At 41.3% G+C, this 14095-nt stretch overlaps 1 protein-coding gene across 15 annotated transcripts in view; it reads right to left on the reverse strand.

Moving 5' to 3' along the window:
* Nucleotides 1-255: 255 nt before the first annotated feature.
* Nucleotides 256-14095, reverse strand: part of LOC124113711 (paired box protein Pax-2a-like) — a 95987-nt gene continuing 82147 nt past the window's right edge. For 12 of the 15 annotated variants that reach the window (XM_048387122.1, XM_048387119.1, XM_048387124.1 and 9 more), the window contains 5 exons: nucleotides 13891-14004; nucleotides 11772-11993; nucleotides 8832-8948; nucleotides 3279-3386; nucleotides 256-2998 (listed from right to left, as the gene is read on the reverse strand). In XM_048387122.1, coding sequence (XP_048243079.1) covers nucleotides 2874-2998; nucleotides 3279-3386; nucleotides 8832-8948; nucleotides 11772-11993; nucleotides 13891-14004 — 686 coding nt within the window. In that variant the 3' untranslated portion in view covers nucleotides 256-2873. Of the gene's footprint in view, nucleotides 3024-3278; nucleotides 3387-8831; nucleotides 8949-11771; nucleotides 11994-13890; nucleotides 14005-14095 lie in introns of all 15 variants that reach the window. The other 3 variants (XM_048387120.1, XM_048387121.1, XM_048387123.1) reach the window with 3 other exon arrangements.

Raw genomic sequence — 14095 nt, forward strand, 5'->3', positions numbered from 1 at the left:
AAGCGAAACACAACAGAATGCAGGTACCACAAATTACATCACACCATGTGGGCATGTATGTTGTATACATACGGTTTTTCATAAAGGAACTTGTCTGCTTTCTCTATATTGTTAATGTTCGTACGATTGACTAGCCTGTTCACAACGTAGGACGTATTGGCTGATCACAGGAAGTACTCCACATTAACGTGCTGACTATCTTTTACCTTGAAGCTCCGCACCTCATGCTGAAATCAAAATACAATCAACTCGTTGTAAAAGAATAATATGACAATTTATTCATGTGAGTTTCACACATATACACGATTTAGATACATAAACAGAATAGACTATTGTTTTACCTCGAGTACCGTTCACAAACACAGAAACAGGCGGATCTGTCAGACACAAGGCCCAACAACGTAAAAAACAATATAAGAGTATTGAGCAAAACTTGAACAAGTAAAGATCATATTTCCATTAAACTCATGAGATGAAAGCGTAAATGTCATCAGGTACACAGCATAGTTTATAAGCCTGTCCGTGTATAGATTATTATTAGAGACTTATAATTCTGTACAGTTCGAAATAATGAGCTTAATAAATTCCGTGTTTCTAAATTATTCTTGTGTAATTCACGCAAAAGAAAATTTTGCTAAAAAGAGATTCAGATCTTTATGCACATTTGATATTTCTCAATATATTTCAGGAGGGTAATGATTTAGATAAATTAACATAATGAGACAACAGTATTAACAAACATGGAAGAAAGTGTATTTCCAACCAGAAACAGTTTTGATTGTTGGAATTTGATTGAGCAGGTTAGGTGCAAATAAGTATGTATTTGATATTTCAATAAGGTACATATATATAAAATTTAATTTACAATAGTTTGACCAAGAAAAAAGAATTGTTTACCGAGATCAGCAGTGGATACCGTACACTTTCAGCAGATCGTTAGACATAGCGATTGAATTACATGACAGAAATGATTTGAACTGAATAATGACTTAATGATATATATGGCGTGAGAAGGAGGTGGATATCAAAATCTGGTAGTCTTTTACAGATCTAAATAAAATAAATAACCTGGATATACTTTAAAGAAGCGGAACTTTATTCCGTAAATATTTATATTTTCGAATTAACTGTTAACAGCTTTAAATAAATACAAATTATACAGGAAATTATATTTTATTTTTAAAAGGTTAAAACCTGTAAAATAATGCAGAGAGCTTAAAATTTTGTTTCGTATAAAAGCTACAATGAAATACTTGCTATATACAGAAAGCAATTTGAGCACTTAATGGCCGACACGGGCCCCATGTATGTATATGGAGGGGTGTTCTAACTACTTTACCCCCACACCATATGCAGTGATAATGCGTCAAGATAAAAAAAATGCCATTTTTGACACAAAAAACTGGTAAAATGGCATTGATGGCAAGATTTACTAACAAACACAACGAAAACGGTAATGGCTATGTTAGCATTCACGCATTCTCAGTCATATGTGTTCACATGAACGTGAATGATAAATTGTACAATTATCTTGTATCTACAAATAAAATATACACACGGAATAGCCGCATTTGATTGACAGTATAATACCTCAATAATCTAGAATTTGTTTGACATGAACGAGAGCTTTTACCCGATATCTGTAAGAATTCTGAAACAGACTTTACACATTAGATTCGATGTTACCGTAAATGGTTATACACTGCGCTCTCTGGCTCTACGTAACAAACACACAACTGTATATTTGAGCAAGGCGTCTCCTCATGTGGGAAGATATGTGTCTGCCCCAAAGGAGTAACGTATGGAGCCCCATTCGGTTCACAATTGTGAAATTATAAGTCACTATCTTCAAAATGATTGACTTTGTGTCCCGAATGCGTCTCCATAAATACTGGTGATTCGCTCTACGGTCTTCGCTGTATTTTCACAATGCATCTAGTATCTATTTGTCTAGGCTCCCATATATCTCTATATCATGAAATCTATAATGTGTGTGGCAAATGAAATGTTTAATAAATATTGCACACAACAAACGTTTTGATTAGTACGTATGATGGTGGACTGGTCGACACGTCCCGCTGGTGGATCTATGCTGGAGGAAATGTACATGAACATGATGATGGCAAGTGTCATCTGTATGGCACCACATGTGGGACAGATTTCCGTAAGAGACAACTATATATTGGACATCCCTGGCGTCACCACCATGCTGCCACACCTACAGCTGTACCTTGTATACAAGCAGCACACAGGATCAGCTATCTCAGTATCAAACACCATTGACATGTGGAAATCTCAATAAAATACAGTTCTATGGAGATTTCTATGGCAAGACAGCAGATGTAACACTGAGTATTCAAACAAGTATGTCTTAAAATATTTTCTGATGGGTATGGATGTAAAATAATCTCTGATAACATAGGCGTAATATAACATCAGAACTAGATTCTCTTATAATACCATAATTCATGAGTCAATAAGTCTGAATGTGGGACTATCTTGTTATTTGAGACCAGACTTAGATCTTCATTATCAGTCACGTGACACAACTCCGACCAATCAACACAGGCGTCACATCGTCCGACCATGCGTCACACTGGAGTCTATTATCTCGGCACATGTTGGACACACTGATGAATTAAGTCCCTTGGCCAGTCAGGTCACGTGAACTCTTCATCCAAACCAGGAATTCTTCTGAAGATAATGTCACTTGAAGAAGTGTCTCTTTCATCCGTGCAATCAGTGCCAGCAGTCACGTGCTGTCGCCCAGCATTATGACAAGGTGAAGAGAATACATGGTTCAATCACCCGCGCTATTACACATTTGAAAATCCACCAGCCAATGAAAATGCGTGTTGTTGATTTTCAGCCAATCAGTAGGTGGTTTGGGCTGCGAAGACAGCTGCCGCGTGATTGCGTGCTTTATGTCGTAGCTCTTCCAGACTCATGTCTCTAGGTTTTGCTTGGTGTGGCTGTTGTTGGGGGGTCGCTTCGGACACTGTGTGGATAATAATACGGCGTGTCTGTAATTTAGGAAATGACTTTGCAAGCAGGTTCGAAGGTTGATATGATGTGTTTATAAATACATTAACTAAACAAGCATATGACACTGATAAGATTAATAATAAAAATCATAATAATAAATTAAAAATATTACGATTTGGAACAATTTAAAGAACACAGTTGTGGCAGTATCGGATGACATTTTTACAGTAATTACACATGAATTAATTCTTTTTGTTACACCAATACAATGTCTCTGTGAAAAGTTTACTCACTTAATAAACCACTGGGAGTTCCGTATCTCATTGCCCACGAGGGGTCGGTGTAGGGGCCAGCGCTGTACTGGGTGTAGGGGGTGGAGTTGTACGTGGAATATTCAGCAGCTGCAAAATAAACATCAACACAATCAGTGTCTGTGGGCACAGGGAACACACAAACACAATCAGTGTCTGTGGGCACAGGGAACACTTCAACACCATCAGTGTCTGTGGGCACAGGGAACACACCAACACCATCAGTGTCTGTGGGCACAGGGAACACTTCAACACCATCAGTGTCTGTGGGCACAGGGAACACACCAACACCATCAGTGTCTGTGGGCACAGGGAACACACCAACACCATCAGTGTCTGTGGGCACAGGGAACACTTCAACACCATCAGTGCCTGTGGGCACAGGGAACACACCAACACCATCAGTGTCTGTGGGCACAGGGAACACTTCAACACCATCAGTGTCTGTGGGCACAGGGGTCACTTCAACACCATCAGTGTCTGTGGGCACAGGGAACACACCAACACCATCAGTGTCTGTGGGCACAGGGAACACTTCAACACCATCAGTGTCTGTGGGCACAGGGAACACTTCAACACCATCAGTGTCTGTGGGCACAGGGAACACTTTAACACAATCAGTGTCTGTGGGCACAGGGAACACTTCAACACCATCAGTGTCTGTGGGCACAGGGAACACTTCAACACCATCAGTGTCTGTGGGCACAGGGAACACTTCAACACCGTCAGTGTCTGTGGGCACAGGGAACACTTCAACACCATCAGTGTCTGTGGGCACAGGGAACACACAAACACCATCAGTGTCTGTGGGCACAGGGAACACACCAACACCATCAGTGTTTTGCATGATACAGTGACCACACCAACATCATCAGTGTTTTGCATGACACAGTGACCACATCAGTTTCACTGCTATCTGAGAACATCGGTCATGAGTGGTGGCACCCGTCTGTACCGTGCCTCAGTGGGCGGTGTCCCGCGTCCGTCACAGTTCGCAAGGGCGACTCTGGAGCAGTTCGCTGCTTCGGCTTATTTCAATTTGAGGCTAAACGCCAGTTCGAAATGCAGCTTTTAATTACAACGATATCGGGATACAAATTGCGCCGCTACGTATTTTAGCTGACACAAAGTATTATAATCCTTCATATGTCTTACATGTATGTCAATCCAGTTCCATGGATTACATTGGCGGGTAAATTTGTATAAAACATCCGCACACATTAAAAACAGTTACAACATCACTAATCAAACTGATAAGAAATAGATTATACAACATGTGTAGGCCGCATTTGGTGTTTTTTCATGTCTTTAAAAAATACTAAAAAGACCCGAAGGTTTGCATTGGTGTATTTTAAATTCCAATTCATGGGAATTAAAACGTCCTTTCATACTTTATGGCGGTTCCATTTTGTCGTTTACCGATAATATTTGTTTCAGTGAGTGTCGTGTTACTCTCTGAAATAATATTTTACCAACTCGTATCACAGTTGTTTGTCCATCTAAACGCAGTGCAACAGTGTGAGTGGGCTCAATTTACAGTGTGATTGGTGTACGGCGGAGGGCATATTTGTCTCCAGGCTCGATTAATGGCAATACCATTATATTTTATACCGTCATATGACACCGTATCGCTCATCACTTGTTTGAAATCTCATCGTTATTGTTTCAGTCACTCATTGTTTCGTTTCCCGACCGATCCAACTTTTCGTAATTTCTCTCCTGCTGTTGCCAGCTCCAATGGCCTCAAAATCCAAGATGGCGGGTCGTGCGTAAACATTAAAACAATTGCCCCGTGGGGTGAATGCAAACTAAAATCAATAATTGAATAATTTGTCGTCGCGAAAAAATCGTCAGGTTTAGGGTACGTCATCTCTGTTTCATGTTAAAATAACAGATGGTTCGCCGCGATACATACACGAGCAGTGGATGACAGCGCCATCGGTCGAGTGTTTTCCAGAGCATTTAAATCATGTTTTCGGCCGCTAGGTGTTTCTCGCCCCGCGACACTATTATTTCTAACAACTCTACCTCGTTGACAGTTGAAAGCTCGTCGGAGAAACATAGCAGTGCTTATTTTGCCAACAGATCTCTCTTAATGAAATTTGGTAAATTGAGAACGGGGGATAATTGAATGCTTCTTCCCTATGGCCGTTCGCTGATTGGGTTTCGGATCATCACCGCTCGCATTTCATTGGCAACTGACAGGCGAAATTAGATAAAACCTTAACAATCAAGCCTATTTCCCTCCTCTATTCAAGCCCCACCACTCTAAATAATATTATTTCAATGTCATTATTTTTCGACGTGTTTTTGAGATCGACGCGTCCCGATAGCCTAAGACAATCGCGTTTTATCGCGAATTAATGGAGTCCCCAATTTAGAGCGAATACAGCAACAACGCGACAAGCTTGCTTCGCTAATTAATAGGAGAAAAGATTTGTAAACTAACAGGCCGCCGAAATTAGAGATGCTCTCGGGGGACCAATTATTGTAGTGGTGCTGTCCGTAACAATGACTGGTCCCCGCTATTAAGTAGAGCGATCGCGACATGACATGTCAAGCAGATTTTCGTATCCAAGCAGTTTACTCCCCCGGGCTTGTGGCGAATGGCTGTCGCAGAAGCCGCTGCTATTACACGTCCAATGCGTTCATATGTATCCCATAAAGTAGCCACTGACAAGTGGTCACTTCCTCGCAAAACGCCATCCGGTCAGCTCGAGCCTCGATTTCAAAATCAGCAATTTGAGCAGAAGAAAATGTCAGTTTTCACTTTCGGAAATATAGAAAATATATTACGATTAACTCTAAGCATTTTAGCTAACCGCTTAAAATGGAATATTATTTGATTAAGACATGATACTGACGGCAACGATTCACACATGTAGCGCATTATCTTAACTAAAATCATTTTTGAATGGCGGGTCCCGGCTGACGTCACATAGCTTGCAAACGAGGCGCTAAACGAGATCTCGCGAGACATTTTAAACACTTTTACAGCTGTCGCCCAACTTTTCAATAAATTCTCATCTGGCTTTCCATATTCCCCGTGCAATAACTATTTTAGCTAGTGCCACAACGTTTACACTTTAATCACAAAACAATCGGCTAATTTAGGTCCGGCTTCAAGGATATCGCTTACATTTAAATTTTCCAGAGCACAGTACCACCGTATGAATTTTGTCAGTAGGAAAACTGACACCAAGCAAAGTTGATCTTCGGCGCCCTACCCATTAATCATTACAAGCGTGGCATGCACGAAAAACACGCGTTTCGCTACTCGTTGTTGGGACATAGCTCCCAACAGGGTTAACCCGCACCTGGGGAAGGATTTTTTAAAAGATCCACTGCCTGATTTAGATAAACTATACTTTTAAGGTGATGCGCATTTTGGGGCCAGTGAATGGATCAGTGTATCACTATATACAGCAACATTTCACAAAAAGAAATAGATTTACAATTCATGAAGAAATGTAACTTTAATATTTCCAATTCGTTTTCATTATATTTTTTTCATTTGCAACTGATTTTGTGTCTCATTCAAGTTGAGAACTCTTTTAGGGTAAATTGGCGACTAATGTCGCAGGCAAACGAGGAGGGTGGGGCTGCTGGCGAGTTTCAGCGTTGTGCGGATGCTGAGTGAGGTGATGGGGGGGCCCTTGGGAGCCGAGTGCATTAGACTGAATTACTCCGTAACTTCAGTCGATCTAAATCGACTTGGATGTTACTAGGAGTAACGGTACACGAGAATCACTCAACTTTAATAGCTAAAGCGGCGATTGGAAGCATCTTTGACGATCTATTTGAGGGTTTTGATAAAGACATACATCATGCAGAATCGGGATCTCAATCGCCCGCAGTCCCTCAGTGGGGAAATAACAGGATCGTTCCCCGTTATGATTACAAGCAATTTATCCAATTGTCTGGTAATTGCATTAGCAAGACTCACAGGCCCTGCCTATTGCGGAGTATCCCAATAGGCCTGAGCGAGACTTGGCCGAGATTTACTGACATTATGCGAGATCCAGCATCAATTTAGTACAGCTCTCTTGCACTTTATTGCCCAGCTATCAGTAGTGGGGCGGGCATTACAAGCCAGGCAAGCAATTTGTTTGATGGGTTACAGAAAACAAGGCAAATGTTAATAAAATTGTCTGCCATGTGATTAGTTATATCCCAATATTGTAGCTCACATGATTCCCACCGTGTCAAGCTCTGGGGGGAGCGGCTCTGAGGTGGGTGACTACGAGCCAGAATGGGGGTATGGTGTGGGGGTATGGTGTGGGTGATGAACCGGTGTCATATTGACCTACCTTATGGCACAACGCGCTGCTGATTTAAATGTAGCACATTTCATACTCGCATAGAATAGTTATTGTGAAGGAGGGTGTTTGCAAACCGGACAACTTGTACTTAAGTCCGTTTCACTATTGTGAATAACATATGTTTAAACCAATAGTTAATGCACTAATACCCGCCCTGTTTCATATTAAGGTTTTCACACTCATTGCTGAGTACAGATCCTTGAACAAAATATTGTTGCGTTAAGCAATGAACACACGACACTCGCCCGGGACACGTGTCGGCTGATATCATGCCCATTTGATACAGTTGATAACAATCACATGCACATAATCATGGTGCCAATAATGGCAATCAGAAAGGGGCCTCGCAAACAGCAATCAAGGGCATCCGTCCGACCAATTTGAGACGATCGCGCGACCGATGCTGAAGTAACAATGGCCGACTGTCCTCGACTTAATCTCAATCCTGTAATATCCTGGGGGCTGCATGCTTAAGCCTCATTTGGGTAGCCTCTCTGTTGCGAGCAAGCATGGGCAATGGGCTTCTAATTCAATACATGATTCCATCTAATTGCTGACGAGGAATTGAGCGCGTTGTGCTGAAGGTTATACGATTAAGGCACGGAAAGCCTTAGATTTTTTCCCTATGGGCTGGACCATAATGTCGTGTTTGAGCTACGGAGAAAGACCGTGTTTGATTTGTTGTTTGAGAGTCGGCTTTGAACTGTGTCATATTGTGATTGGTTGACAAATAGAATACACATGTAATTGTATCATGTCTGGTTCTTGAAAGTTCGAACAAATACCTTAAAATGATTAATTTTGTTTGTAAACCGCGACACTAAAAGCCTTTCAAGCACTCTCAGGAATAAAACAAAATTTGATTTTCATTCAGTGGCCATGACCTTCTCACTTCAACAGACGAGACAACGATTTTATGTTCAACTCAGCACACAAGGGTAACCTATCCCCGTGATATGATGATCCACAATCGCTAACTCCAACACAGCCAGAACATACGTATGCCAGAAACTCGCTCTTAATACTATCTCCTTATATCACAATATTTAAGCCTTAGTTCAAACCTGTATTTCACGCCAGTCTTAAATGTTCGGATCAACTTGAGAGGACAATATCTGTACCACATGGACCGACGCAATGCTGACTACTGTGTTTGGCATGTTGGCATGTCTGTGGCTTGAAAACAAGTTTCTGCGGAAGGTGAGCTACGTACCAGGGACATTCCCGGTCTGATATATTCCTCCGGGTACTTGGGGTAGAACAAGAGGTACCGAGCTGTTGACACCTGCCTGGCCTGTGTATGTCGCAGTGCTGTAGCTTATTGCTGGTGCTGAAAGTCAAACAAGCGATTAGCTGATGCACAACGCTACCATCACATCAACTACAACTCTTCAATTACATGTTGCACTTTATAGATTTTAAGGTATCTCAAGCTCCATCAACATTTTTCAAGCTATTGGTTCAATTTCAAAACGATGAAAAATTGATCTGACACAAGAGCTTAAGAGATCGTCTCCAGGTTATAGAGATATACTTTGACGTTACATTGTTCGGGAAAGACGGAAACATGGTTGTAAGCTCATGTCATTGCATTCAGTATCACTAACGAATGTCATGAACCAAAAGTGATTTCGAAATGATTATGTGATTGAAATACAAAATGACTTGCACACCATTTCAACCTACATAGCATCCCTCTAGCACACCATACAACCTACAAAGCATCCCTCTAGCACACCATCCAACCTACATAGCATCCCTCTAGCACACCATCCAACCTACATAGCATCCCTCTAGCACACCATCCAACCTACATAGCATCCCTCTAGCACACCATTCAACCTACAAAGCATCCCTCTAGCACACCATCCAACCTACATAGCATCCCTCTAGCACACCATCCAACTTACATAGCATCCCTCTAGCACACCATCCAACCTACATAGCATCCCTCTAGCACACCATCCAACCTACATAGCATCACTCTAGCACACCATCCAACCTACATAGCATCCCTCTAGCACACCATCCAACCAACATAGCATCCCTCTAGCACACCATCCAACCTACATAGCATCCCTCTAGCACACCATCCAACCTACATAGCATCCCTCTAGCACACCATCCAACCTACATAGCATCCCTCTAGCACACCATCCAACCTACATAGCATCCCTCTAGCACACTATCCAACCTACATAGCATCCCTCTAGCACACCATCCAACCTACATAGCATCCCTCTAGCACACCATCCAACCAACATAGCATCCCCCTAGCACACCATCCAACCTACATAGCATCATCCACAGTTAAGAAAACTGTACTCGTAATTAGTTGGACTCGGACAAAAAATAAAGTGAATGACATGTTAAATATTCAAAAAGTTATGGTGAGATGCACTCTTTAGCTTTGTAAGGAAAAGTACAAAACAGATGATGAGAAGATTGTTAGTGTGCAAGTTTACACTCGGAGTGTAATAGACGTGCTGGTCGTACGTAGGAGATGCGAGAGAATAGATCAAAGTACATAAAGGGATTGACCTACATAGGGGGTCGTTAGGAAAACAATGGAGTGAAGACCAAACACTTCCCCCAAAGAGTATGTGATCCATAAACTCTTGTAGCATTTATTGATACTGGCAATGCCCTAGTTACATCACTGAATAATGTATGCCAATGACTGACTGTAGGACTAACAGCCTCAGGCAAATGTATCATTGTGTAGCTACCGACAAGGATAAGTCCTTCCGATAAGTAATTGATTACATTCAGATCGAAATACCTTCCATAGTGAAATATACATAACACTGATGTGAGTCTGTATAAGCTACTCTTTTTGGAGGGCTTTCTGACATTAAATCCAGAAAGAAACAAGTCTTTTTAATATTTAACAGCGAAATAATGTAGATTGCATTCTTTATTTGACAAATGTTACTAATTTCCTTACTCGAAAGGTCATTACACGAGGCAGCACAGGATTGAAACTGATTTCAAGTACTCAAGTGAAAATCTTTTAACTGGGTACAGTATGAAAGGCCTTTTCAGTTGTAAATTGATTTTAAGCCTGATTCTTATTTTTTTAAAATTACTTAAAAATAAAAATGGGTTCAGGGTGAAATAGGCCTGAAGTGTGAAAAGTCCTATATACTAGACTGCAGATCGCTGCCTGGTTCAGCACCCCCTGGTGCGCCCCGACATGTGTGTGCACGTGCGATGTCGTCACTCTATAGAATAATTAATTGCGATTCTGGTGATAAAGAGGGGTTTAAGTGAGAACCTGATGTAACCTGAGAAGGAGTTAGAATACGTTTTTGAAAATCGAACCATAAATTTCGCTGTAAATTGAAAGTGGTACTGTGAACAGTACGGCGCCTTTATGCCAGATGTACGGGGTAATGGAGAATTATCTCCCTTTACAGAACTCCCCTATAGGTGTTCAAACAAAAGATTGGAATATGGACAGACAAGCAACGTAAAAACATTTCATAGGAGCTGTTAGCTATGTGAGGACATGGACGTGTTGTACATAAACGTTGGCTGCCAAGACAGCCCGATGTCAAAGAGCTATTAATTCTGTGTTACTATTTGACAAGTGTGCGGCGCCGTCAGATATACTGATAATGATAAGTTAGCAATTAAGACATGTAACAATCAACCATTTCTTGGCAAGTGAGCAATGTTGATGTCATTGATTCCCGTTCACCAGAAATGGTGTCGAAATGGATCAGATTAGTGTTTGTTTGGAATGAGATGAGAAGGCGTGGTGACTCCGTTGTACCAGATTACCTGGCAGGGGAACAACTGACTGCTAAATGACAGGTTGGTTACAGTTATCAACAACCGATCACCCCGTGGCGTGACCACTACGAATTATGCGTGTCAGGGGCTGAAATAATAGTCGGCCTCTGTGAGTATCATCCCCGATAAACAAAACAGAGTTCATTATTTCAGGATTCCCTTTGAAAGACATGTCGTAACAGGAAAAATAATATAGATTGTCGTGCATTAACCCTGTACAACAAATCACATGCTTATTCATGCAACATACCAAAACGTGACGAGAGTATACATAAATACATATCTACATATACATACAAAATGGCGTGCACAATATCAACCAATAAAACGAGCTGTAACAACAAGCGACGCTTACTTGAGAAGGTTTGTCCAATGGGCGGGAGCGGTGCATAAGTCTGACTGATGGGAGCTACCGTGGGTACCGGTTTGAGCTCGGTAAAAGTCGTGTTCCCAGAATTGTTTGGAGTCCCGGGCTTGGAGGGTGGGGAGGGGTTATTGTTGTTGATGTTGTTGTTGTTGGTAGTGGTGTTATTGTTGTTGTTTGATGGTGAGGAGGAGGCGGCTGGGGTCACACTGGCTGCAACACGATACACCGCATGCGGGGTCATGCCACTCAAACGGGATGACGGGAGTACATATACATTGCACTAGCTAACAATGTCAATTTCACTACATTGCATTACAAAAACACATTTACAGATCTCGTTCAACTCAGAATACCTTAATGTATCACACCTATCAAGGAAACAAATGATGTGCCGAACTGAAATGGATCTAAAAGAGCAGTTCCTTTTAACCGTAATTCGCTTTTGACCTGTTCATTTCGAATCAGAATTGGCTTGCTATAACTGATATATCCTATTGCGTTATACTCCATATCATTTACATGTTAAGAATAATAAATAAATTATTAACACATAACGGTATTTTACTCCCTTGAGCGAGATCTGCACAGTGTAGAATATATCATACCAAAATACAAAACTACCAAACATATAACATTCAACAAAAAGCATCATAAGCAATATTGGCTTGAACCAGTTTCGACGTGAAAGGAAGGAGAGTTGTATTGGGAGAGAAACAGCTTGGTCAACCTCGGGGACGATCCTGCTCCTTAATCGTGTCTAAGTGGGAAGCACTTCAAAACATTCAGATGACAAGTTTCTATCAATACATGTCCCTGCCATCTAATCATGCCATTGTCTCAACACACAAAGTCCGTTATAGCAACATTTGTCACCCTTGTTGGGTATTACACACAAATGAGACAAATGAGCGCACTGACATCCAGGTATTGTTGACGATATGCGGGCGCCCCTCCCACAAACTCTGTGCGAATCATTTCTAAATAATAGCAAAGTCATTCAGATTTTTAATTATTTTTCTTGACAAAATTAATTATGCAGTCGCTGCTTCAAAATATGTATGCCACACGCTGCGTAATTCCCGAAACGAACTCATTATGATGGACACTTTCTGTGACATTATAGTCAACAAGAGTTACGGCCCCTGGTTCCGCTCCTCTGACATCGCGGACCCAAAAAGCCAGTGCGTGACGAGAGGCGAGATTCTCGGCCACTCTCGCATTATCTCTTGCGATTGCCAATAAATCTCCTTTCATCTTTAATTGCTTACATCTTGATCAAATAGCGTTTCAGTTCACGATAGCACCAAGCAGAAGCAAAGTTGTCTGCGACTAATAAATGCAATTAGTTACAATTGATTCTTTATACGACGGTTTATATATGGCGCATGGAGATTTGGAATGAGACATCGGCATGCAATGGGAGCATCCGTCTCGGGGCTGATAAAGATGGGCGACTGAGGAACCTGGGCCGTATTCTTAAAGTCTCTAGAAGACAGGCAATGTGACAAAGAGGGAAATCCTTTTAGAATGCACACATTGATTCGACGCCACACGCGGTCTGCATCTGTAATGCAGTATTATATGTACAATTTACGAAGAAGATAGAGTTTCAGTTGGACGGCGACCAGAGTTGGAGCACTTCTGTTATCTCAGGATCTTAACGAGTCTTTTTCAGCTTAATATAATTTGTTTTCATCTGTGGTAATTTACTTTGCCATGCAGTACTCATAGAGGAAACTGATACCTCAATTAGGCGCTTGTTGGGCGAGGTACACTGGGAAAATAAGAATAACGGGACCAGAACGTATTTGGTTGTCAATTCTTCCAGAAATGGTCGATGATCTCCTATCCAGGCACTCGGTGTTTCAAACAAGAAACAACAGATTGATCAGCCAATACAAATGGTCATCTAATGTAGAATAAGAGAGATAGGGGTCCCCCAAGGCGGCCTGCTGTTCTTTAGGCTTTCTTTTATTCGTTACGAAAGGTTAATGATTATCAAATGAAATTGAAACTTTACGAAAACGGCAGTGAAAAGTTAATGATTATCATATGAAAGTTAAACTTTACGAAACGGCAAATAAAAAAATGTTGGGTGTGGTTATACCTTCAAAATTACTGGGAGGGGTACTGGCCGTCTGAATGTTGTCATTAGCAACAGGGGAGACAACTGGCTTAGCTTCCGATCCAGCAGGAACCGTGTTTATATGGGCAACTGTACCTCAAAGAAATTCAACACAAATATTCAAGCAACTAAAAAGAACGTGTTTTACAAAAACTTAAAAGAAATCGATTTCACAACATTTACGCTA

Source organism: Haliotis rufescens, unplaced genomic scaffold (genome assembly GCF_023055435.1).
Source record: "Haliotis rufescens isolate VD_foot unplaced genomic scaffold, xgHalRufe1.0.p SCAF_66, whole genome shotgun sequence".
In the NCBI taxonomy this organism is placed as follows: Eukaryota; Metazoa; Mollusca; class Gastropoda; order Lepetellida; family Haliotidae; genus Haliotis; species Haliotis rufescens.